Below are 27,499 nucleotides of genomic sequence, written 5' to 3'. Positions count from 1 at the left end.
TTTTTAACTATACTTTATCAGATAGATTTGAATGTAATCTAGTACCTTCAGGTTTCTTAATTTTTTCTGCTGGGGTAGGTACTGGTTTAACTTCTGGTTTAGGTTCTTTTTCTGGTTTAGGTTCTTCCTCTTCTGTTTTCTTTTTAAGAACTTTAAGAACGAAGGAATTTCAGATTTTAAAGCACAGGTAAACAAAAGAATACGATGGTGAACAAGACAAAGGATGAAAAATATATCAACAATCATGAAGAAACAGGAATGTAAAATAAATAGTTCAACATAAATGGAAGATTTTGTGTAACTATTCAAGACACTATACTGAAAACCTTTTAAAATTCAAAGTCATCTAGAGCAAAAAGATGCTTTTATTAAGAGCAGTCCATCTGAGAGGAAAGACGTAAATGCCAGCTGTCTATAAAAGAATACAATTTTTTATCTTTTATATTTCTTACTATATTTAAATGAAGATTTACCATACATAATTATGCATTAATAACTGCAGTTACCAATGATTTTCAGGGACAAAACGTGGGATTACAGATTAAACTCCTATTGACTTCAGTGATAGAACAAGACCGAATCTTTAAGTGGTATATTTGGAGATCTCAACATTATATAATGTCTGTTCTTATTTTATTTATTTCACTTATTTTTGTCCTGTCAGATATCCATCTTGGATATCTAACGAGACTGTCATCTGAAAAACTGAGTATATTTTATTACGTTGTCTGAAATTTGAAGGTCAGCTGCACGGTATGCAGGCATGAGTCATCACACTGTGGTATTTCAAAAATAATTGGAATTAGTGCCTTCTTTTTCTAAGCAATAATTGAGCATGAAGTGATTCAGATTGCTCCAGACTTTGCAGGAAAGACGACTGGTGTACAATAGTACCATGGGGTTCTGCAATCTGTGCAATGCTTCTTAGAAAACCATAACAGAGAATATAGATGCTACCTATATGACTTACATTTACACTGCCACTGGAAAATATTTAGGGGTCCCGAAGCTGAAGACAGTGGAAAACTATCAAATCTAGTATAGACTTTACAGAGATAAGGAAAACAGAAGAGAGTTACAGGGAACCAGATTTTCAGTGTTCTGTTTTCATTACTAATTCTCTGGATCTGACACATTTTCAGGATATCCCCACTTCATCCCTGCAAATATAAATGCTTTCCCCAAGCAAGAGACATCAGGTAGTACTTGGTTCATGTAATTTTCCATATCAGAAACATAAAACAATGTTTCTTAGAGGAATATTCTGAACAATGTTAATAAGCTGGGGTTTTTAAAACAGAGACAAGTTACTATACCTCTTTTCAAAACAACTTCTTCTTTTGGTGGAGGAGCAACTTCAGGAATCACTCTGCGAGGTTTCTTTACAAGTCCAGGCACTTAAAAGAATATTATTCCATATTTTATTATGGGTTCATAACCAACAACTATTCCAAACACACAAATCAAATTCTGGCCCATTACTGATAATTAAAAGCAAAGGTAAAACTGCTAAGATTGATGCTGACAGTTTTAATATTTTTTTCTATATTTTTTACATACAGTTGTCTTCTAGGCTTATGCATAGGAGTAAATTTTCACACAAATCAACAAAAAAGGAATATGGTTTGACAAAAATATAAATGTTATGTATTCAAAGAGAGTTATCATAGTTTCATTTTAATCTCCTTTTCCTCTTTCTTTACAGGCTTATGTTACATATTTATTCATCTGAACTGTCTATAGGTGATGTACATAAGGATCCATTTAGCTTAATTTCTAATTCTGGAACAGCATTAAGAAGAGATGTTCACTGCTCAGCTGTTTAGCTTGTCTTAAGCTCTAGTACATATGAAAAATTGGAGTACTTGTAAAGTGGCCTGCTCCATTCATTATTCATCTCTATCTCTGGAAAATGTCGTCTCACAAAAATAAGTTATATTTCAGAAAAATAATAAACTAAGTATGTTTGAACAATGCTATATATATTTAAAAAGTATATTATTTTTATTTCTCCTTAAGCAGAGAACCCAAGTGAGCATCTACACATGACAAAACTCAAAACCTCTCTCACTCTTCTGTCATTCTGTCTCTTGCATCTCAGGAATTGCATGATGAGAGATTAAATTGGACATAAATATAACATGAACATATACATCTAAGACTGGAGTCTGCTGTTGAGCATAATCTAACATAGACAGCTTTTGGATATTTCTGAGAAAAATAAAGAAGAAGAAGGTATCAAGAACTACAACTCTGGGATCACAAGAGGCTTAATTTAGGTCAGATTCTTATATTAGCTAGGTACCTTTAGCAGGTGGGGGTTCCAATTCTGGAGGCTCACCAGGTTTTGCAGTCACAACTTTCTTCCTTGATCCAGGAGCTTTAAAGAAAATTATTTGATTTTTTCAACACACATCATTAGATTCAAAAAAAGAAAAGAACTTTCTAAAAAATCCCAACAACTGATTAATACAATTGATATAATAGAAAGACAAGAGCTACAAAGCTAAGATTTTGGCTGTTAACTGTTGAGAAGAAGTCAGATGTCTGTAGGAAGCACAGTTGATCTGAAACCCACGTTCAGACAGTAACACCAGCAAATTATTGCTGGGGATTCTTTTCATTTGTAAGAACAACGTTATAGAAAGAAGAATTATCTTAAGGATAGAAGAATCTGTTAACTTGGTTAAGATTTTTATTAATAAATCGATTTTTTTTTTTCTGTAACTATTAAAAACCCCCAGGTAAACTGACTTGGCATAACACTGGTAACAAGTCATAAGGAATTGAGCATTAGTAAGGTGCACCATTAAAGCTATAGTAAAATAGAAAAAAAAAAACAATCAAAAAAACCCCCCAAAAATACCCCACAAGAAAAAGATCCAAAGTGATATCTTTAAAAGCATGCTTGTCAAGATTCATCAGTATAATTTAAAGGATTATTTGTTTGAGTTCCCACTGTTAATTGTGGCTTCAGATGATTATACCTTTAAGTAGTTCTTTTGCCAATTTAATATCTTCTGTTGGTGCAGTAAGTGGTGGTGGTTTTCGCTTTTCAGGGATCTTCTTTTCAGGTTCTGGTGCTTTAAATAACATTAAGTGGATTTAGTATAAATTTACTACTGCAGTAGTTATGTGAAGAGTAAGGTACAAATGTAAAGTCAGTAATTTTCCATTTCCAATGAAGCCAGTGAAAAAATCTCATTCAGTTAAAAGGGAGTATGAAAGAGCCTTAGGCTACTGTTTTGTAACATGCACACAATACAAATATCCAAGTTGACTTAAAAAAAGTTAATAACATGAGAACAGCCGGGAAACCAAATGACAGGAAGACTCAACAAGAAACAAAGTGAAAGCACTTAACATAAACTGTATGTTGTACTTAGAATTAAGAGATCAGAACACATTTCCAAAACACAGTAGCAGAGAAAGAATTATGCAGAGACCTACAACATGCAGGTACATGTGCGAAGAATGACAGAGCAAGAAAAAAACTGCACGGTAATGAAAGAAAGGTGTCCAGCAGACTCCAGGCAGGTACTTTGTATACCTTCAGCTGGTAAAGCTTCTTCTATTTTTGCAGCTGGAATTTCTTCTGCTTCTTCAGGCTCAATCTCCTTTACAATTTCATATTCTTTAAAGAATATTGACAACTGGTGTAAGTTTCCAATTACAAGATTGTTTCACATGAACAGTTATGTAGTTATCACTAAAAAGAAAGCTACTCCAATAGACACAGACAATTACACGTTAGGATAAGTAATCACTCAGTATCTGTAACCTTTGCAGTTAACACATGCTTTTAAAAAAATTACTCTCTCTATGTAAGAATGAGACAGGGTTTTGTGAAGGACAGTATTTTTTATGCATACAATATAAACCAAACATTAAATTTGTGGATGAGTCATTGTAACTTGAAAGAATAAAAACTTCAATGATCTCAATTGATTTAAGATTATAACAGCAATATAAATACTAGGTTTTAAGAGACTCAAATTTAGTGGGAATTGACTATTATCTTAAAAAGAAACACACTTTGTTAGGAATGCTCTGTGCAGGAGCATATGTCACTTGAAAATATTTAATTTTGAAAATTATATTTTACTACCAAATATGAGAATAGATAAAAGAAACATAGACTGGTATAATGTAAAATATGAACAACTTACAAACATTACAATGGGAAAAAAAGGACATCTATTTTAAAGCTTATGTTTGGAACAACAGGATTGTCCTTGCAGTAATAGCTATGATGGCATATACCTTCACTTGGTAGTGGTTCAGGTATTTTAGGAACAGCAACAGGTACTTTCTCCTCTGGGACAGGTTTCTTGGGCACCTCAGGCACTTTAAAAAATATTAATTCCTCTTATTTGTGTGTATATAAATGTATGTATGAAACAAAAAAGACAAAACACTTAGCACACAGAAGATCAGTGAGTAACAGTGGCCACAACCAGGAACGGCTGGGCTCTGGTCTTTCTCAAGGTAGTCTACATACAACTGACACATTTTATAGACTCAGTTATGAACAAAGCAAAGAGAGAACAGAAAACATTTCTTCTCAGGAGATGACTCCTGGCAATATATACCTTTGGTTGAAGGAGGCTCTGGTTTTTTAAATTCTGTCTTTTTAGGTGTTTTAAGGGGCACTTTCTCTTCTGGGACAGTTCCCTCTGGCACTTCAGGTGCTTTAAAGATATTAGTAAATTTTAAATTTGGTGAATGTTAAGATACATATATATATATATGTACAATAGTGAAAAGTGCAATGACTAAAAAGAGTAATACATTCAAAACACGAAGAATGAAATTTCAAGGGACAGATTACACAATCAGATAGCTAATCACTGCATACATGAGTGAAACAAGGGAAAAGGTATTCAGAGAACAAAGAGAGGCTTGGTCACTGATGTATGTACCTTTAACTGAAGGAACTTTATGTTTTTTAAGAACAGGCACAGGCTCTGGTATTTTTGGTACAGTCACAGGCTCTGGTTTCTTGGGCACAACTGCTGGTTTCTTTGGCACAGCCACAGCCTTCTTGGGTACAGCCACAGGCTTTGGGGGAATGACCGCTGGCACCTCCTCTTCCAGCTCTTCCTCCTCAGCCACCTCAGGCACTTTAAAGATATTAGTTCCTTTTACCTGACTGAGCACACAGGTCAGGCACACACAGACACAACACAACCAAACGCTGCTCTCGCCCCTCCCCACAGAATGGAAAGGGGCAAAGAGAACTCAGCACTGCAGAAACTCAGAGGGCATGGCAGGCTCCTTCAGAACACCACCACACCACTGTATACCTTCAGCTGGAGGAGCTTCTGGTTCTACAGGCTCAGCAACTGGTGTCATCTCCGGCGGTGCTTCCTCCTCCTCTTCCTCTTCTGGGACCTCTGCCTCAGGCATCTCAGGCACTTCAAGGATAGTAGGGCATTTCGTTTTACATTGGTGGAAACATGTGCCAAGTAGGAACAAAAACCCAGGGCAACACAGACACAAAACATCAAAACAGCTGGCTCAGAACCTCTCACACACGTGCAGCACCATTTACCCAGCATGCACAACCTTGAGAGTCTCAGTCTGGAAACAAGACAGGCCAAGAGACGATAGGACAACACTTAAGAGAAGAAGATTAAGTATCTTCCTTGTTAAGCCATCCATGAAGACAGGTACCTCTGGGTGCTGGAAGCTCTGGTGCTTTGGCAATGGCCACAGGTACTTTTTCCTCACGAGTAGCCTTCCTGGGCACCTCGGGTGCTTCAAAGATATTAGTAACAGTCAGTTTTATACATTAAGCAGGAAGATGAACAATGAAACATAAACTCGACTTACACCAGTGACCAGACAGTAACCAAACTGGTCTCACGGGATTGACCCATGTCTCTCTCACTCACCAACTCACACACACACAAAACCAGGCACAGGCACAGGCACAGGGGCCAGCACAGAGTGGTGATGCTAAACAGGTTCTGTGGGAATACTGTTGGCTCTGTCTCGATACTGCTCGAGGGTGAGTTGTGAACTAGAATACCCCACTCTGTACTCAGCAGCCTTCCCTGCCTGGGAAGAGGCACCATCATTCCCAGCCCTGCTGTGATCTGACTTTTCCCTGGGAGCAACCTCAGCCCATATCTTATCTGTTGCTGTTTCTCGTGAAGCTGTTGGTACTTTCCAGTCAGAATTGTGGGCAATGACAGGGTGAGGAAACCATAATTTCTTCTTTGTCACTATTTCTGTCCTCTATTTCCATTATTCCATATTCCATCGATGCTTTCTTTTTATTGGCTTAATTTATTATCCTAAGTAGCTTTCTTGCCTCGATTTTAATTTCACTTTGGCAACTTCCACAGTTTGTGTGGTACACTAGATTTATAGCCATTCCTTCTTCATTATAAACTCTAAATTTATGAGCATTTTCTTTAAACTCTTTATATGCTGTAATTTCTTATTGCCCTTGTGCATTTCTGAGCAAAAATTGGTTTTTCATTTTGAAAGATTTGTGTCTATCATATACATTAACTGAGAGTGTCAAGACTCATTGAGATATTTACTGTGTCTATTTAAGATAACAAAATTGGATAGTAAACTGAAAAATTCATGATCAGTTTTTAAAATATAACATTTCTAGTATCTGCTGATTCAGAATCTGAAAATAAAACAATAAATTCAATACACATTAGGGTTGTTTATACAAAATACTAGATAATGGAATTCCTAACTGATACACCACACAGAACATAGTAATTTGAGGTAATCACAAATGGACAGGATTACAGACATCAGAAGTAACACGTAAAACAGTAAGAAACAGTCCCATTCAGGCTGACAGGTGACAGGTACCTCGAACTGGTGCAGGTTCTGGCTTTTTTGGCACAGTTACAGGTATGGGCTCTTCCAGAACACTTTTCCTGGGCTCCTTGGGCACTTCAAAGATATTAGTATATTTTAGTTTTGTGGCCACTACAGATGCATATGAAACAATAAGACAATCAATAATACATGCATGCAGTTGTCTGAGAAAGTGCTGTGGTTACATTCAGTCATCTGTTATGCTTTACTTCAAACAATGACCAAGGTGTCAAATATATCACACAGGAAATGGGAATTCTGTGTTTAGTTTCTGTTTCTGAGCCAAGGTGGAAAAGCAGAAAACATATGCTTTCTTTGTATCAGCTGATCAGGGATGTATTTATAGAATCCTACTTATTTGAGTATCAGTTATGTATCATTTGTGTCTACTTTGTCACTGTAACATTTTTTTCTTTAGGAAAGTAATATATAATATATCATTACCACTTTTTTTTCTATCAATTATTTCCATTCCTTGCACTTCCTCTTCCTTTTCAGTTTTTCAAAGTTCCTTTCTTTCAGATTCTATTGTTTACAGAAATACGTACTTCCTCTCCTGTCTTTTGGATTGCATTAATGATCCTTTCATGTGCCAACAAGATGAGCAGTAGATATATCCAGTCTTCTGATAGCAAATCTACCTCACACATATTGGCATTAACTTACTTTAAACAGGCAGAGAACTGATACTGCTTCTCTCATTCATCAAGTCTATTAGAAAATTCAGGGATGCAACATTATGTTCTTTAAACTGAAGACTTATTTGCAGACTTTTCTTCAGGACAGCTTGTTAATATGTTTAAACTAAGCACTGAATAAATGGTAATTCTTGAAGTTTTGAAAAACTTCAGAAAGCTATAGATATTTTTCAAGTAATTGAGTCTCATTTTTCTGCCATGTTTTTGACATCCCACATTGCACTTCATATTTCTTATGCACCTATCTTTGATAGGTCATTACCAGAAAAATTAGTTCAATTTAACTCCAGAAGAACATGGTTCTTACTAATGATTATACTAATAGTGATGACATGTACCTTTGGCTAGTGGTAGTTCTGGCTTTTTGGGTGCAGCAACGGGCGTTTTTTCTTGCAGGACAGCTTTCTTGGGCACCTTGAGCACTTTAAAGATATTATTCACTCTTAATTTAGCAGTTAGGAAAACCACAAAATATCAAAACACTTAGAAGAAAATCAAAGAGTTTAGATTTTTAACAATTTAACATTCCTCTAGTGACTGGTTTGTTAGTCAGATGCAAAGATCAGTGTAGGGGTAGAGGACACATAACAATTCTTATACAAAAGAAGGGATAACAAATTAAAATATTAATGAATACACTGGAACAAAATGCAGATCCTCACAGAAGATATACCTTTAGCTGGTGGAGCTTCTGGTTTCTTTGGCACAGCCACAGCCTTCTTGGGTACAGCCACAGGCTTTGGGGGAATGATCGCTGGCACCTCCTCTTCCAGCTCTTCCTCCTCAGCCACCTCAGGCACTTTAAAGATATTAGTTCCTTTTACCTGACTGAGCACACAGGTCAGGCACACACAGACACAACACAACCAAACGCTGCTCTCGCCCCTCCCCACAGAACGGAAAGGGACAAAGAGAACTCAGCACTGCAGAAACTCAGAGGGCATGGCAGGCTCCTTCAGAACACCACCACACCACTGTATACCTTCAGCTGGAGGAGCTTCTGGTTCTACAGGCTCAGCAACTGGTGTCATCTCCGGCGGTGCTTCCTCCTCCTCTTCCTCTTCTGGGACCTCTGCCTCAGGCATCTCAGGCACTTCAAGGATAGTAGGGCATTTCGTTTTACATTGGTGGAAACATGTGCCAAGTAGGAACAAAAACCCAGGGCAACACAGACACAAAACATCAAAACAGCTGGCTCAGAACCTCTCACACACGTGCAGTACCATTTACCCAGCATGCACAACCTTGAGAGTCTCAGTCTGGAAACAAGACAGGCCAAGAGATGATAGGACAACACTTAAGAGAAGAAGATTAAGTATCTTCCTTGTTAAGCCATCCATGAAGACAGGTACCTCTGGGTGCTGGAAGCTCTGGTGCTTTGGCAATGGCCACAGGTACTTTTTCCTCACGAGTAGCCTTCCTGGGCACCTCGGGTGCTTCAAAGATATTAGTAACAGTCAGTTTTATACATTAAGCAGGAAGATGAACAATGAAACATAAACTCGACTTACACCAGTGACCAGACAGTAACCAAACTGGTCTCACGGGATTGACCCATGTCTCTCTCACTCACCAACTCACACACACACAAAACCAGGCACAGGCACAGGCACAGGGGCCAGCACAGGGTGGTGATGCCAAACAGGTTCTGTGGGAATACTGTTGGCTCTGTCTCGATACTGCTCGAGGGTGAGTTGTGAACTAGAATACCCCACCCTGTACTCAGCAGCCTTCCCTGCCTGGGAAGAGGCACCATCATTCCCAGCCCTGCTGCGATCTGACTTTTCCCTGGGAGCAACCTCAGCCCATATCTTATCTGTTGCTGTTTCTCATGAAGCTGTTGGTGCTTTCCAGTCAGAATTGCGGGCAATGACAGGGTGAGGAACAGGAATCTTATCATCATCATTACTATTTCTCTCCTCTATTTGATTTCTGTTTTTTTCAGCTCTGTGGCAGTAGACATATGTGGGGCAGTTCATTTAGTGAGTTTTCAGGGCTTCCCTAATCCTGTATTTAGAAATTGCATTAATAAGTGTAAAAGTGATATCTGTATAATGAGCACTTTTCCTTGCTCTCCTCCTTCATGTGATGTAGAATTTTTCTGCACAAATACAGAAGATCTGTTGCTCTTATACCTAATAACTATGTGCAGATTTGCAGAACCGACTTTCTTGGGTCCCTGTGATCTTATGGGCCAAATAAACATGTTTCATCAATGTATTACTAGTCATATGTTTTTCTTATATGCAATTTGGCCATGGAATGAAGACCATCCTGATATGCCATGCATTTGAATAAGCACTGTATTTACTAAAGGGTTTGGAGTATCTGTTACTTAGCATCTAGGCTCAGATCACATAAGCCCAAATCCTAAAATACTACTGTCCTATCTAGGTATGTCCCTCTTTTTACTTTGGGAGTTCTTTCCCCATAGCAACTTCTGCTCCTTCACAGTCCATTGAACCTGGCTTTCCTCATTATTCTTTCTGAAGTGATCAGTTTTTGTGGTTTTTTTGTTTGTTTGTTTGTTTGTCTGGTTTTTATATTGCTGTGTCATGACTGTGTCTCGCTTTTACTAGGACACAATAGCACAAGATTGCCAGTTGGGAGTGGCTAAAGAAAAATACTCTGTGTAAAAAAAAAAAACAAACAACTTTACTAGACATTGTTGGAAAAATGCTAAAGACAGAAGTTTACATTAAAATATCCAAATTAGTAAGCTTTTTCCCACATATATTAGCAGTTCTGATATATAGGAGTTTAGATTCTGAACATGTATGAAGGAGTTTAGAAGAGTCCCTCATTTTCCCTATGTATTTGCCATTCTAACAATAGAATTGTTACACAGAACAGAACATAGTAATTTGAGGTAATCACAAATGGACAGGATTACAGACATCAGAAGTAACATGTAAACCAGTAAGAAACAGTCCCATTCAGGCTGACAGGTGACAGGTACCTCGAACTGGTGCAGGTTCTGGCTTTTTTGGCACAGTTACAGGTATGGGCTCTTCCAGAACACTTTTCTTGGGCACCTTGGGCACTTCAAAGATATTAGTATATTTTAGTTTTGTGGGCACTACAGATGCATATGAAACAATAAGACAATCAATAATACATGCATGCAGTTGTCTGAGAAAGTGCTGTGGTTACATTCAGTCATCTGTTATGCTTTGCTTCAAACAATAACACCTTCAAACAAGGTGTCAAATATATCACACAGGAAATGGGAATTCTGTGTTCTTGTAACAGCTCTGGCTTCCATTCTAATCATTACATGCTACTTATAACTGTTGTCCGTTATATTAATTTACATTATTTAAATGCTTTTGATATCAGTATGAGGTGGTACTTCACTTGAGAAACGTCATTGTATTTCAGATGAAGAAAATCTGGTGGCCTAGGGAATGTTTACTTCTCTGGCTAGCACTTGGGAATTTCTAAAGGAAATTAAATGATGTAGCACTGCATCAATCTATGGTATGTACAGTTTTAGAGTACCTTAAGTAATCTTTTAGTGTTTTAATCATGAAGTCTCTCATCCTGATTAATCTGAGAAAATAAATGCCTCATATAAAGCTCAGTGAATTAGCTATTCATGGGAATTTTACAGGTCTTTGGTGCTACATTATGCAATGTAATAACTTTACAAATCACATTGGAGAATGTTGACATAGGAGCAAAATACATGCAAATTACAATTAACAGTTTAAAGAAAAGATTCTGCTCTGTGATGCTATCCATGGCAACACAAGTACACAGAGAAAATCACAACTATTTTGCTCTATGTACAGAAACTGCTACTTTCTGATGAAACTTTCAGTTTCTACTTATTTTGTCCTTTCTCATAGAGTCATAGAATCATTTAGGTTGGAAAAGACCTTTAAAATCATTGAGTTCAACCATGAACCTAACAACTTTGTCAACTCCCACTAAACCATCCCTACTAATGATGTGAACAACAATTTGTGCATTCATTCTTTTGTTAGGATTCATAAAGTTTTGGCATTTATTGGTAGACAGTTCATCATACCTTCTTGATCTATTACTATAGCCTAAAAAATAAAATCTTACCTCCCGAAATTTTTGAACATACCAAAAAAAGGTACCAAAAAAATTTGGATGTTTTAGTTGAGGAAACATTTGACACCCTTGCACAGCAATTCATAGTAGTAAGCGACAGGACAAGAGATAATGGCCTCAAGTTGCGCCAGGGCAAGTTTAGACTAGATGTCAGGAAGTATTTCTTTCCAGAAGGGGTTGTTGGGTGTTGGAACGGGCTGCCCGGGGAGGTGGTGGAGTCCCCACCCCTGGAGGTGTTCAAGAGTAGGTCGACTTAGCGCTTAGGGATCAGGTGTAGTTGGGAACTGTCAGTGCTAGGTTAATGGTTGGACTAGATGATCTTCAAGGTCCTTTCCAACTTAGTTGATTCCGTGATTCTGTGATATTTGGTACATCTGTCACACGTTTTAGATATCAGAGATTAATTTAAAATGAAATCTCATTAAAATGAGATTCATTTATAAAAAAACCACCCTTCCTTATGATGATAATCATGGTAGCACGTATCTTTAGCAAGCGGAGCTCCTGCTTTTTTAGGTACAGCAATGGGCACTTCCTCCTCTGGGACAGCCCAATCAGGTGTCTCAGACACTTCAAAGATATTAGTGCATTTCATTTTACAGTTACAATACAACTGAATATAAGTACAGAGACTGAAACACAGAGGACAATGGAAATGTTCTGAAGTATCAATTTGGTGCACAGTCATAATCAGTTCAATTGTTTAGCAAGCATTATTTAAACCCTCAGATTCTAAATGACAGGAAAAAAAAAAAAAAAAGAGGTTACGATAATACTTAAGAAGATTAGGTGTGTTCAACATGTGTGCATCATAACATGTACCTCTGACTGATGGAGGTTCTGGTTTTTCAGGAAGAGCTACATGAATTTTCTCTTCTGGGACAGCTTTTTCCGGCATTGAAGGCTCTTTAAAGATATTAGTATCTTTTAGTTATGTGTATCAAGCTTTAAAATGAGCAGTGAAACATAGTATACTCAAGAGAAGAAAAAGACATTCTATTAATAAATGGTACCTTTAGATCGTGGAGCTGCTCGTTTTTTAGGTATAGCAACACTCTCTTGCTTTTTGGCCAGCTCGGCTGGTGGTGGTTCCTCAGGTGGCAAAACAGGCTCTGGTTCTTCAGATGCCACTTCAGGCTTTGGTTTTTGAAGCACCCTAGAAGGCTGTAGTTTTTGGGGTGCTAAAATTGGTTCTGGTTCTTCAGGCACCGTAAACGGTTCTGGCTTGCAGGATGCCACAGCAGGCTTCGATTTTCTGGATACTGCAATACGCACTGATTTTTGGAAATCTGCAACAAACTCTGTTTCTTCATGTGCTACAACAAACTCTGTTTTTTGGGGTGGCACAAAAGGTTTTGTTTTGGGGGGCACCACAACATACTCTGATTTTTGTGTTAAAGCAACTTCCTCTGACTCCTCAGGTGCCACAGTGAGCTCAGGTTCCTCAGAGGCCATGAATGGCTCTGTTTTTTGGGGTTCCACAACAGGCTTTTGTTTTGAGGGCATCACACCATACTTTAGCTTTTGGGGTGGCACATCGAGTTTGGGTTCCTCGGGTACCACAACAAACTCTGGTTTCTCAGGCACTACAACACGCATTGGTTTTTGGGGTTCCACAACAGGCTTTTGTTTTGAGGGCATCACACCATACTTTAGCTTTTGGGGTGGAACATCGAGTTTGGGTTCCTCAGGTACCACAACAAACTCTGGTTTCTCAGGTACTACAACATGCATTGGTTTTTGGGGTTCCACAACAGGCTTTTGTTTTGGGGACACCACACTGTGTTTTATTTTTTGGGATGCCACATCAGGCTTGGGTTCCTCAGGTACCACAATGGACTCTGGTTTCTCAGGCACCACAACACGCTCTGGTTTTTGCGATGCCAAAACAGTCTCAGGCTCCTCGGATGCCACAACATGCTCTAGTTTTTGGGGTGCTGTAACAGGCTTTTGTTTTCGGGCCACTCTAGTAGGTTCCAGTTCTTGAGGTTCTACTTCTTGAGGCTTTGGTTTTGAGGGTTCTGCAGTGTGCTTTCGTTTTTGAGAAACTGGAACAGCTACTTTCTTTTCTGGCAAAGTTGTCTTGGCCACTTTATGTACATAAAAGATATTAGTTCTAAATTTAACAACTGCACTGACAATCATACCAAATTTAAGTGAATTATAAAACATAAAACCACAACTGCAATGAAAACATTAAAAACATATCAGGCATCAATAATTTCTGTTGACCTTCTTGAAGACAAATATGCCACATTTTGGCTTTTTGCCCTTTTTTCTCAAATGTCACCGCACTCACCCCATCTCCACCCCCGCCACCCAAGCCTCATGCCCTGATATGCAAGTTCACACATGCACTGATAGTATAACTTAAGCTATAAGTAAAATCCATGATAATTATAAACAGAATGGACAGGACAAAAGATATTAATAACATTGCAGGTAATAAGCTGAAGACTCTTTCAAGAGTTATCAGTGATGGCATGTAGTTTTTCTTGGTGGAGATTCTGGTATTTCAATTACACTGATATCTTCTGCTCTTAGCTACTAGAATGGGTACTTCCTTTTCTTCTACTATTAACACTTTGAAGATATTAGTTGTGATTGTTTTGATGAACCCAAGAGGGTAGAATAGTAAGAATAATCCAAAGTAGTAAGACAAATTAAAGTATAAAATACAGTCAATTCAGACATCCAAGACTTATCACTATTCTTCGAAAAGACCCATGTATGTCTCTTTCATGGACACACGCAGATACATAGAACAAGTATAAATTAGAATCCCAGAAAAGAGAAGGCCTGGAAAATCAAAGTGTTAAAGAGGGAAAATATTACTTTTGTTATTTTATTAGTGTTGAGATTTACCTTTCTCTGGTAGAGGTTCTGGTTCTTCAGGTGCAGCCTCTGGTTCTGGGACAACCACAGGTTCTTGTTCTTTAGGCACAACCTCAGGTTCTGGTATTTTAGGCACAGGTATTTTCTTTTCTGGAACAACTTTCTTCGGCATCTCAGGTTCTTTAAAGATATGCATTTGTTTTACTTTCAGGAATTTGAAGAATAGGAATTAAAAAGGTGACAATAACTCCAAGGTGAAAATTATCAAGCAACATCAGAAAAAAATCCCTTATAAATCGTCTGTATTTTTGTAATATTGCTTGCTGCACAGTATTAATAGCCATTGTTGCTTGGTGTAAGCTATTCAGAAGTGAAGAAGACAACACAATCTGTAACATTATAAATATTAGAATATAAAGAAAGAGGATAACATAAACTTGAAAATTATAATATTTAAGAGAAACAGATTAACATTTCTGTGCAATTTAATCAGTATTGAACATGTACCTTTAGGTGGCGGAGGTTCTGCTTTTTTAGGAACTGCAACGTGTATTTTTTCTTCTGAAACCACTTTCTTGGGCTCTTCAGGCACTTTAAAGAAAGTAATTAATTTTATTTGTATGAAATTCAAACATATGTTTGTAGTGTTAAACACACTAAGAAAAAAAGTTAGGGACATCAAAAACTTCAGTGGGTATCAACTTTTTTCTTTGCCTGCAGAAAATTGTCTCTGATGTCTCACTGAGGTACAGATGCATAAATTTAAAAAAAAAAAAAAAAAAAAAAAAAAAAAAAAAAAAAAAAAAAAAAAAAAAAAAAAAATTTATAGAACATTTATAGTAATTTACTAATATGTTAAAATGGTACCCTAGACAACAAGGTGGGATTTTTTTCATTAATTGTGTACAGTAGTTACCTTTAGTTGGTGGAGGTTCTGGTTTCTTTGGTACTTTAACTGAAACCTCTTCCGGGACCACTTTCTTTGGTACCTCAGGCACTTGAAAAAGATTAATAACTTTTACCATAAGAATTTCATAAACAGCATTGAAGCATAACAGAACAGTATTAGTGAGAACCCTAATTACAAAGACCTATTTTTTTCACAAAACAGAATTATTCACTTGAAAAAACTTTGACAACAGAAGAAAATTCTAGGAGAGGTCTTGGGTACTGTCTTCTACAGTGTTAAAACAATAAAAGAGCCATGTTTTTGATTCTGTTAATTTTGTTGTAATGACAAGTACCTTTAGGTGGTGGAACTGCCGGTTTTTTAGGCTCCGCAACTAGTATTTTCTCATCTGGGACTTTCTTGGGCACTTCTGGCACTTTAAAATGAATAATTATGTTAATAATTAAAGAAATTTAAATAGCATTAAAGGAGAAAAAGAAACAAATGAAATGACACCAGGTAACATCAATTACACATAACACCCTTTACCAAATAGAATTTCTTCTCTCAATCTTGATCAAGAGTAATTTGAGAGGAGTAAAGAGGCTGCTCCCAAAAATGAAATACAAAAATCACAGTTTATAAGATAGAAAGGTGAGGAAATAGTATCAAAAAAGTCTTATCAGTGAAAGTAAGACAAATTATTGTCCTGGTTTTATTAATGACAAGTACCTTTAGCTGGTGGTACTTCCGGCTTTTTAGGCACAGCAACTTTGATTTTCTCTTCTACAACTACTTCCTTGGGTGCTTCAGGAACTTTAAGGAAACAGATTATTTACAGTTATTATATGGACTTTTACAGCCATGTTCAAAACTTTTCAGTAGAAATTACAAAGTAAGGAGGTTCTTAATGGAACAATTGATTTGACATGTTTATTGACATAGGTTCTTTAATGTCCCTGTAAAGTCTGAGGAAACAGCTGAGTCTTTTGGAATATCTTCTTCTACATAACATTATTTTTCCATTTTATTCAACCACTTTCCAAATCTCCGTTTGACTAAGGCTGCTATTGTCCATTCTGTATTCCTTGTCACATTCTTCTATATTTGATGACTCCTTGGTATCACTTTTTCACCTATACATGGAGGGCTTTCTGCTATGTTAGACATCTGTATCACTTATTCTATACTTTGAAATTATTAAACTCTCTGTTGGGGTTAATTTTTAGCTGTTGGGATTATTTCAGATAATAAAAGCCATGTTTTCTCTTTAAGGTTTCTCCTGTGGTTCTCAAGTATCAGTCTCATCTCTGCCCAGCCACATCAGTATTTCTAACACATTGGTACATTGATTACAATTATGATTCAAAAAGGATTTTCAAAACAGTAAGACACGTAGAACTGTGGGCACAGAACATTAAACTAATAGGACAACACAAACAAACAATCAAAAAACTAATCTGCACAATCAAGGCAGAGTTTTTTTCTCTTACAAATTTTAGTTACCTGTAGTACAACATACCTTTGGCTGCTGGTGGTGCTGGTTTTCTAGGCACAGCAATTGGTACTTTCTCTTCTGGAATCTTCTTGGGCACCTCTGGCACTTTAAAGAAAACAGCATTCATTTTTGTTATATTTAAGGCATTTAAAAATGTGTAAATTATTAAGAAAAGTCTCACAAGAAGCATATCAGAAAGAAACATATCCGATATAAGAAGAGATATGTCATGCAAAAAAATGCTGTGTACTATTACACACTAGTAGGATTTCTTACAAATGAGAAATAAAGGGTAATTTTGTCTTTTACTGTCAACGCTGTTGCCCAAGAGAAAGAGAAATCTCCTCCTTGGAGAGTCACAATTATTGACATAGAAGCTTTAGGTGGTGTTACTCTTGGCTTTTCAGGCACAGAAACTTTTACCTTCTCTTCTGAGACAGATTTCTCAGTTAACTTGGACACTTTAAAGATATTAGTGAACTTTTAAGAACTACAAAAATAAAACATGCAATACAGAGAAATAAGACAGAACAAGTAGGTGTATAAGGATACTCTGGCAACAGTTACATGTTCTGAAAAGTCTCCATTCTCTCCCTTTGGCAAATAAGTTTGAAGTGACTTTGCTGGGGATCTTTTGTCATGCAGTGACGACAAGCCACAAAAATTGCTAGTTCAGACAGACTTCTAAAATATCTTAATGAACTGTAACAACTGGGTTTTGTACCTAATCCTATTTCCATTCAAAATTAAATCAACTGACACCTAAGTTTAACGTGAGCAATGTGAAAGAGGAAGTGCATACTTCTCACTTGAGTATTAACAGAATTTCTGAGGCTATTCATAGTACCTATAAACACTCATGAAGTTAAAATGTTTGTTCCATAAATCTCACTGTGTGTTGACTCAGCTAGAGTTTTCCTTATTTTTCATCCTTTTGACTACTTTCTGGTAAAATTTCTGTGCCATCACAATGTATTACTCTCAAGTAGAAGAAATAGACAAACTCAACTAATTTTCAATGATTTGACAACAAAACAAGAGACAGAAGAAATCTGAAGAATAAGGAGAAGGAAAAGATAAGGTTGACCTATACCTTTGGCAGGTGGAGCTTCTGGCTTTTTAGGCAGAGGGACAGGTTTCTCTTCAGGGATAGTTTTCTTGGGCAATTCAGGCACTTGAAAGACATTTACTAATTTTAATTTTATGACGGAAAGACGAGTTGAGAAACAGGAAAAGGGACATATACAACATAAATGACACAAATCTGACACAAGTTGACCATGAACTATTAAATTAGAAACTGTAAGAAACAAATTAAGACCTCAGTTTTTTATTAGGCTATCAAAGTACCTTTAGATGGTGGAGATTCTGGCCTTTTAGGCACAGGAGTAGGTTCTGTTTTTTTAGGCACAGTAGTAGGCACCTTTTCTTCTGGAACAGCTTTCTTAATGACTGTGGGTACTTTAAAGATATTAGTTCATTTTAAGATTTTATCTAGATTAGCAAGAGAAGGCATAAAAAATCCTGACTTTGTAATGTAAATAAGGTACTAAAAGAATGAACACAAATATTAATTACATTGAACAAGAACTAAAACATGAACATGAACAAATTAATTTTTCTGAAGTTCATGACTTTGCAGATTGCAGGAAGAGATGATGAAGATATATACCTCTAGGTGCTGGAGCCTCCTCTTTTCTATGAACAGTAGAAATTTCTTCTATGTGCACTTCCTCATAGACTTCATGTACTTGAAAGATATTAGTTTACATATGTCAATTAACTTAGAATATCTTCAGAAAACAAGACAATGTGACAGTAAAGAACAAATGCAATCAAATATTCAAGCTCATCTTAAGACAGACAAGTCTATTTTATATCTAACCTCAAAATTGGGATTTTTTCAAATGAGTGAAGAAAAATATCTCTTATTCTACCCTGATCTGACCTCTGCAGCTTACCAGAAGAAAGATGTATATGTTCTAAACTGAGCTACTTCCCTGAGTGCAATGAGATAGGCCCTGTCTATCTAAGCTCTGTCACTATTTTCTTTTTTTTACCCCCTTGGACTGATAGCAAATAGTCGGGACTCTTGCAATTGTCTCTTTTGTCCATAAAGCTAATTTTCCTTTTAACAACTGCATGTGGTATAATTTTAAAATTTTGTTAAATTAATTTTATACTGTTGCATCTAACCACTGCTGCTAACTAAAGTCTAGATTATGGAAGACAGAATGCTCTCAGAATAATTAAAGATTTATATATGAAAGCATATTTTTTATCCTTCAAATCCTACTCAAAATTTTTTGTACCTTTAAGATGCGAAGCTTCTTCTTTAGGTAGAGCAGGAGGTATTTTTTCTTTGCGGACAGCTTTCTTTGGTACTTCAGAAACTTAAAAATATTGTCTTATTTTAGAAATTTGCACTAGGAAATGAGTAGTACAGTTTTGTAAAACAATAAAAAATTATACTAGAACAATATGAAAATACATGGTATTAAATTGTGAATACAACTCAACAATTTCACTTTCTGGAGTTCACTGGTTTTCTAACTCCTAGCATTTACAGATCTGAGTTTGCTCTTCTCTGAAAAAACAGTAATTGTTTTTTTCTTATTAAAAAATCTTTAGGAATTTTTGCAATTTAAAGGGGTTTATTTTTAAAAATTTTTAAATTACTTATAAGGCAAAATTCCAGTGCAATTAAATAAATATTATGCTTCAAACCTATATAGAATTCTTCAGCACTGGAATTTTATTACAAAATTTTTTATATGAAAAAAAAAATTGTGGCTTTATAGTTTGTCCTGATTTAAAGTCTTATTTTAATCTTACTAAGGCCCCTGGCATGACTGCAAAAAATGCTTCTGCAAACAAACTTTTAGATTTTTTAAAAAAATATACTATCAGAGAAATATTATGGAAAATAGAACATGAGACAAGAAGTCAAAAAAAATATAAAGCTAATCCCTGGTCCTGCTATGAATTTCCTGAGTACTAAATTTCTTTGTATTTCTCTAAATTTTTCCATTTAAATTTTGAATTCTTGATGCAGAATGTATCAAACTGTTTGAGCAGCTGCTAACACAAGACCAAAAAAAAAAAAAAAAAAAAAAATTACTTGTTTTCCTGAATGATTAATTATTTTGTCTTAATAATTGTTGGTTAGTTTAACATATGAAGAAAGATGGAATTCTTTGTAAATGGTTGCAAAATGGTTATGGTTTTAATCTCTGATCTCCCTGTATGTATGCTTTCTTTCTAAATTAAAAACAAACAAAATTAACTCTTAGAACAGGAGATCAAATGGAAGTAAACAGTGTATATAGCACCTAGTAATGTTGTTCAAGAAAAACAAGCATGTTAGGTTTCTCACTGGGTACATCACTTTTGAAAGAGGCTAGAGAAAATCCATTTGGAGGTCCTGTACCTTTAGCTGGAGGAGCTTCTTCTGTAGGTACAGCAGCAGGTATTTTCTTCGGAGGGACAGTTTTCTTTGGCACTGCAGGTACTTCAAAGATATTGTATTTTTTAAAGAACATTACAATGTACAAAATGTAAGCAACAAAGAGCAATGACAGACACATAACATCTAATGAAACATTAGAATGAACACATTAAATAACAGATTAGCACATGGATGGAATGATGAAGATGAATAACTATTTGTAGGGAACATGTTGCTTTATAGATGAATAGTTGGTGTACCTTTAGCTGCTGGAGCTTCTGGTTCACCAGGAGTAATAACAGGGATTTTTTCTTCTGTTGGAACTTCTCCATAAACCTCAGGCTCTTTAAAGATATTAGTTTATTTTATATATTTTAATAATACTTACAAGACAAGATTAGAACGACAATTTACAATGCAAAAATGCAGACATGTATGTGGACAAAGATCTGTTTGAACATAAATTATACAAATATCTCATTTCAGCCTGATCATTTACCTACTATTGCTAGACATGTCCATTCCCAATTAGCAAAGTACAAGTTTACAGAAATCTTTAATATTAATATTATTTTCTAGTCACTTCATTCTGTGTATTAGAGATTGCAACTGAATTTCACATGTCCTCATTTGGCATTAACTACCTACATTGTTACTCAGGATAGCTCTTAAACCAGTGTCTACTTAAGTTCATTTATTTGGTCCAATGTGGCTGACATGTTTTCCTGAATGAGAAACTTAGTCTCTCTCTTATTTATGTTTCTTTCTCCCATTATTAGAGGAGAAGAAAACATTCTAAAAATGCTCAACTATAACTAAATTTGGGGGAAGACAGGGTGTCAAAGACATGGATGGAAATTACTTCTAAATAATCTAAAAAAAAAAAGAACTGAAAATGTATCATTTTGAAAAGCAATTTAGAGCATGAATCGATATATTATTTGCAATTTACTGCCTGGAAGATGTGTCATTGATGTACCTTCATACAAACGAGGCTCCTCTTCTCTAGAAATAATGGTGAATACTTCCTCTTCAAGGACAGCTCTCTTATGGAACTCAGGAACTTCAAAGATAATAGCTTTCTTTTAGTAACCTCCAAATAATTTTCAGCTTTCAAAATTGCAGACAGAAACATACCTAGAAAACTAAGTTCTTTTGAGGTCCCAAATACTGTTCCTTTTCAAGAATGAAATACTGTGTAGTTCTAGAACTGTCTTGCTAAAACATTTATGTGACGGAATTTATAGTTTCTGCTCTCAGAGAGCATAAGCCATTTGCTTTTCTCACTATATTGTCATGCTTTTCCTTCTGATATGTGTAACAGCTTTAATGGTTTTAAATGACTAGCTCTTGTTCTATTACTTCTCCACAATATCATGACCAATGTACTGGCTTCAAAACCCCAGTTTAAACTAAGTTCACAACTATATTACAAATATAAAAGCACTAAGGGTTTACATGCTGGTAGTGTAAGTAGCGATACCTCCTCAATATGTTTTCATTCATAAATCAATGTATTTACTACTTAGCACATGTATAGCACGTCTGAAACGTTTGCCTCAGAGTCTTCAATTTAGCACTGAGAGCTGAATCTGAATTTAGAGACTAGATACTATTGTCATGGTGTGAAGAACATGAGGATCATTTTAAAAGATGTTAGTTTGGAAAAACAACAGAAATATTTCCTTTCCATAAAATCTCTTATCAAACCTTCCTTTACCTTTCATTGGTGGAACTTCTATTTCGGGTGCATATGTAGGTTTCTTTTCTTCAGGGACAGTTCTTATGGGAACAGCTGGCCCTTTAAGATATAATTAACTTTTAGGGCACTCAAAGTTATTTGGAATAATTTCCAAAGAAGAAGAACAAATCTAACAAGGAAGATCATGAAACAAAGGATTAAATGGTTCCTGAAAGAATATGTATGCTAATTTTGAAGATTAGGTAGAATAACATACTAAAAAAATATTCTTGAAAGATGGCCATACATTTGGATAGTGGAATCTCCTTCCTTTTCAGAAGAAAAAAACACATTATTTCTTTCTGAACTGCTTTCATGTATAGCTTAATGACAGAACACACATTTTTTAAAGCAACTCTCACATATTTTCAACAAATGACTTGAAACCAACAGGCAAAAAGACTCAATCACAAACACCTGAAAAAAAAACCACTGTGGAGACATAAAACATATGCACATCTTTCTCAACAAATAATGAAGACAAAAAGCTGAAATCAGAGTTCATGATTAATGAGGACAATGCAGAGTAGGTATACCTTTAGCTGGTGGAGGCATTTCCTTTTTAGGAACAGCAGATGGTGCTTTTTCTTTTGGAACAGGTTTCTTCGGCACTGCTGGCACTTTAAAGACATTGGTGTAATTTTAAGAACTTTTGCAGTTTGAATATTATGTAAGAATATAAGTTAAACAAAAAGCAAACAATGCAAAGAGTCAGAAAATTTAGAAAAATACAAAATACAGTATCCTCAATTGCTATTCTATTGAGTGGTGACCTTGCAGGCCATCCATCTGGGCTATTTCAGTTGGATTCACATAGCCAGAGTCTTCTGTATTCACTGAAAGAAAACCACTGCTCTTGTTGGGTGAATTTTTGACTAGGATAAACCTTAACAATTAGATTTCATGAATTATCAGCTCTAAATAATGCCAGCTGGGAATATGGTAAGATTTTGATTTTCTGGCAACTAACTACACACCCTTATGAAAAAAAACGTCAACACTTTCCCAGATTTCATTCTGATAATTCATATGAGAAACAACAATAAAAGTTAGCACAAAATGAATTTCTGGCAAAGTAAGTGCTCTGAACAGAAAATTACAAAGCTTCAGACTAGTACAGAAACTCTGCTAGGATCCACTGTGTCATTACTGTTCATGACACATCTTCTGTAGAGCCTGATACAGAGAACACCTATGAAGATTGTATGCACTTCAGCAAATCATTAGGTTGAAGAAGGTCTTAGTTTTTAGGATTCTGTAGGAAACTAGGGTTTCACTAATATAGTGCTATAGCTCAAGACTTTTATTAATGTATTCATCTGCTCATTTTCAATGATTAGCTATAAAACCTCACTTATATTGTGATGGCAAAATTTAAATCTTGAAGATCCTCCTGCACTTCCTTTGTCCTCAGAAAGTAACTTGTCTCAGTTTTGATTTGTTAAAGAAATACTGTTTTTTTAGTAACTTAATCTCTGTCTTTGACTGTACTGCAAAATAAAGTTAAAGGTCTAGTAGTCAAATCAGAATAGGTAAATCCCTGGATTTGGGGATTCAAAGACTCAGGCAGAAGGCTGTGTTTTTAAATTTATCTAAAAGCTGATGTACCTTTAGCTGGTGGAGCTTCTTTTTTAAGAACAGGAACAGGTACTTTTTCTTCTGGCACAGGTCTTTTAGGCACCTTAGGCACTTTAAAAAAATATTTCATTATGGATTTAAAGTTATTTCTGAGGATTTGTAACAGATACAAAGACAGCAAGCAGAGAAATCACTCATTTGTACACGAACTATCTTATCATTTATGCAGAGATAAGCAAACAGCCACTTATCTCAGAGTTCTTGAGAATGAAAGCTAAGGAATATTAGCATACATCTTTCTAGTACACTTTAGAAACACTTTCTGTTTGGCATGATGGTTCCTATGGTCATAAATATAAAAGATGAGAAGGAAGGTCCTGCATGAGTTGTGACATTTCTAACTCACAGAAGCTAATCTGAGCAAATGAAACATATATTGACACATAAAAATATTTAATTCAGGCTGAAACTGCAGTGCATCAGAAAATTATAATTTACTTTGCTTGAGTCATATCTATACTAGCTCACTCTTGGGCAGTAAGATGGGGAATCCTCCCATTTCACTCGGAAGGGAAGAATTCCTTAGGAAGGAGTAGAGAAACAATCTTTGAATGGATTTATCATTACCAGCAACAGATACACATAGGACTACAAAAGGGGAAAAATAAAAATAAACACAAAAAGGTGGCTTAAGCAGTAGCTGTAAACTCAAAAACTGTAAGAATAAAGAAATTATGACTTGATGTACCTATAGCTGGTTGGATTTCGTAAGTCTCCTCATACACCTCCTCATATTTCTCACAGATCTCTTCCTTCTCCTTAAACTCATACTTTTCATAGAAATCTTCTTTCTCCTCAGCCTCCTCTTCATATTCCTGTTCCTGAATCTCCTTATATCTCTCAGGTTCTTCGGGTTCCTCATATGCCTCAATTTCTTCAGTTTCCTGAACTTTCTCAAACTCTCCAATACTTTCATATGTCTCGTACTTCTCATACTCTTCATATGCATACTCATACTTCTCCACCACAGGAGCAGGAGCAGGGACTTTTTCTTTCCGGACAAGTTTCTTGGATACTTCGGACACTTTAGAAACAGTATTATTGTTACTACCTTACAATTTATTTTTTTTTTCCAGTTACTCAAGATGACCCACATAGAACAGAAAATGTACTTGATAACCAAGTAACAAGTATAAGTTTTATTCAAATATAAGAACATGATCCTGAAACAGTATATAGATTATAAAAGATTTTAGGAATGAGGAGGAAAACCAAATCTTTGGGAGGAATAAGAAGAAATATATCTGTACCTTTAGTTGGTGTAGGTTCTTTGGGTTTGGGCACAACAGCTGGCACCTTCACTTCTGCAACAGCTCTTTTACGCACCTCAGGGACTTTAAAGACATGGATTTCTTTTAGCAATTTTAAAAAATCACCTTTAAGCAGTACAAGTAAAAAGCACAAGGAACAGAGCTTTATGGCACTACAACGTGAACATTGATAATGAAGAGTTTTGACATAAAATCAAGCAGAAACCTCATACAAGACAAAAGTTAGAAAGAAGAAGGTTGAGTATTTTTAGCACAAATATTAATTATAATCAGGAGTACATATACCTTTTGCAGCTGGAACCTCCACTTTTTCGGCAACGGGCACCTTCTCTTCAGGAACAACCTTCTTAGGCATCTTGGGTACTTTAAAGATAGGACCTAGCTTCAGTGTTTTTTTGCACAATTTTTAAACAGGCACAAACCCAGAAGCTTATGGACACCAGAACAAAAACTTACAAATAGTATAGCAACAAATATAACACAAGACAGATACACTAAAATGTCCATTGCTAAACTCAGCGTGTATGAAGAATGTTATCAACGATACAACATTTACAAACTGCAATACCTTTGGCTGGTGGAGCTGGCACCTTTTTAGGAACAGGTTCTTTCTCTTCAGGAACAAGTTTCTTAGGCATCTCAGGCACTTTAAAGACATTATTTATTTTAAGAATATCATCTGCTAGTAGTATGAGAAAGACAACAGAAAATACATACAAACAGACATAATGAAATAAGAAGTGACCCAAAGAATATATTCTAAATGTTTTAAGGATGAAACAGAAATGAAAACAGAAGACACTTTATATCCATGATAAGACTTCTTGAACACGTTAAAAAATTTCAGAGCTTACTTTTCACTAAGAATTTGACAGGCACTCAGACATCAATACAGAAAGACAGCAGGGACACAAAACTAACATAAATAATGAACAAAATAAAATAGAGACAATGAGTGAGAATAACAACACACTATTTTCTTAGGTATTAATTTATGTACCTTTTGCTGGAGGAAGCTCCATTTTCTCAGGAGTGGGTACAGGTATTTTTTCTTTAGAGATAGGTTTCTTAGGAATCTCTGGCACTTTAAAGATATTATTTTGCAAACTCATTTTAAAATTGGTTTCAGAGCAATAAAAGCATGAAAAAACATGAAAAAAGATCAAAAGCTCCCCCAAAAGATCATTAAGATTTACATGCAGCTTATAACAAGAAATAAAGATGAATTTTAATGAACCCAAAAGATCTCATGAGTAACTTTCAAGAAAAGATCATGTACCTTTTGCTGGTATAATTTCCTCTGGAATAGTTGCCTCTTCTTCTTCCTCAGGAGCAAAAATGGGAACCTTTTCTTCAGGCACAACTTTCTTTGTCACCTCAGGTACTTTAAAGATATTATTTTAAGAACTTTACTTTCACAACACAAAGAAAACGTCATAACAAGACAAAAAGACAGAAACTTCAAACTAACAGCAGTTATAAAAATAGGGAAACTCTACTAGCTATTTTTCACTCCCTGAAAACAGCAAGTGCAACAGGGGTATAAAGATTATATGAGGAATAGCTCTTTTGCCCAGATCTTAATTACACAATATCGATGCCAACAGAAAAGATTAGCAAGATATGCTACAAATGAGAGGTTGTAGAAGATTATCAGTATCTATTTTTTTACATTAAAAATTTCAAGTTTCTGCTTTTCATTTTTTTTTCTAAAAAACTCAGGTGCTGAGGCAGAACTTGCTCAGCACCAAATGGTGGCCTCTGCAACAGTCTGCCTCCATTCTGAATATCTCATTTATGGCATATTTTCCAGTTATTTGTATGGCCAGATGTGATTTTATTTTATTTTATATAAATTTAGCTAAAAGGCTTGATATTTTAGAATACTCCCAAAGTACATGCCAGAATGATCTCCGTAAAGAATATCCAGGTAAAGACCCATAAAATATTATTCCTGGTATTTTGTTTAAACCAAATTTACATTGATTTAAACATCAGTTCTGATAATGGCATCACAATGAATTCTTTCACCCACAGCAATCACTTAAAATGGAAAACAAGCAGATCATTCGAGGCCTGATTCTCATCCCACTGAATTCAATAACAAAATAAGACAATGAAGCCCTGCCTGAGACCTAGCAATACTCACTACAGTGGTACCAGAACCAAGGATCTGACTTCACATGAGTATAAATTGATGTTTAAAATGAGGTTCCACTGAAATATGAAAATGTAAGGGGGAGGATTTATCTGCATACATCACGATATGATATACCTTTAGCTGGTGGAATTTTCTTTACTTTAGGAACTGCAACAGGTACTTTTTCTTGTGGGACAGCTCTCTTGGGCACCTCTGGGACTTTAAAGATAGTGTTTTGGTAAGAAATTTTCCATTAGTTTTAGAGCATCAAAACTACTAAAATCACAGAACAAAGTCACGAAGACCAATAATAATAAGAAAACCCTCAGAATGATAATTAAAGTTTACATCCAGTTTTTAAAACAATCAATAGAGATGAAGGTCTATTAATGAACTGAACAAAGCC

At 35.8% G+C, this 27,499-nt stretch overlaps 1 protein-coding gene across 1 annotated transcript in view; it reads right to left on the bottom strand.

Moving 5' to 3' along the window:
* Positions 1-27,499, bottom strand: part of TTN (titin) — a 241,668-nt gene that overhangs the window by 106,700 nt on the left and 107,469 nt on the right. The window contains 38 exon segments of the mRNA XM_026852428.1: positions 46-150; positions 1,317-1,397; positions 2,306-2,380; positions 2,988-3,083; positions 3,551-3,634; positions 4,264-4,347; positions 4,923-5,123; positions 5,307-5,417; positions 5,677-5,760; positions 6,844-6,927; positions 7,889-7,972; positions 8,224-8,349; positions 8,533-8,643; positions 8,903-8,986; positions 10,510-10,629; positions 12,456-12,539; positions 12,647-13,723; positions 14,499-14,648; positions 14,976-15,059; positions 15,385-15,465; positions 15,713-15,793; positions 16,090-16,173; positions 16,880-16,960; positions 17,949-18,029; positions 18,206-18,316; positions 19,168-19,248; positions 20,286-20,447; positions 21,283-21,366; positions 22,024-22,104; positions 22,581-22,655; positions 23,653-23,733; positions 24,371-24,706; positions 24,933-25,016; positions 25,239-25,316; positions 25,522-25,599; positions 25,954-26,037; positions 26,233-26,337; positions 27,229-27,312. Coding sequence (XP_026708229.1) covers positions 46-150; positions 1,317-1,397; positions 2,306-2,380; positions 2,988-3,083; positions 3,551-3,634; positions 4,264-4,347; positions 4,923-5,123; positions 5,307-5,417; positions 5,677-5,760; positions 6,844-6,927; positions 7,889-7,972; positions 8,224-8,349; positions 8,533-8,643; positions 8,903-8,986; positions 10,510-10,629; positions 12,456-12,539; positions 12,647-13,723; positions 14,499-14,648; positions 14,976-15,059; positions 15,385-15,465; positions 15,713-15,793; positions 16,090-16,173; positions 16,880-16,960; positions 17,949-18,029; positions 18,206-18,316; positions 19,168-19,248; positions 20,286-20,447; positions 21,283-21,366; positions 22,024-22,104; positions 22,581-22,655; positions 23,653-23,733; positions 24,371-24,706; positions 24,933-25,016; positions 25,239-25,316; positions 25,522-25,599; positions 25,954-26,037; positions 26,233-26,337; positions 27,229-27,312 — 4,857 coding nt within the window.

This window comes from Athene cunicularia (genome assembly GCF_003259725.1).
Source record: "Athene cunicularia isolate RWA chromosome 7 unlocalized genomic scaffold, athCun1 chr7_part1, whole genome shotgun sequence".
Classification (NCBI taxonomy): domain Eukaryota; kingdom Metazoa; phylum Chordata; class Aves; order Strigiformes; family Strigidae; genus Athene; species Athene cunicularia.
Note: the sequence above shows the minus strand (reverse complement) of the source record. Positions and strands in the feature narration are given on the sequence as shown.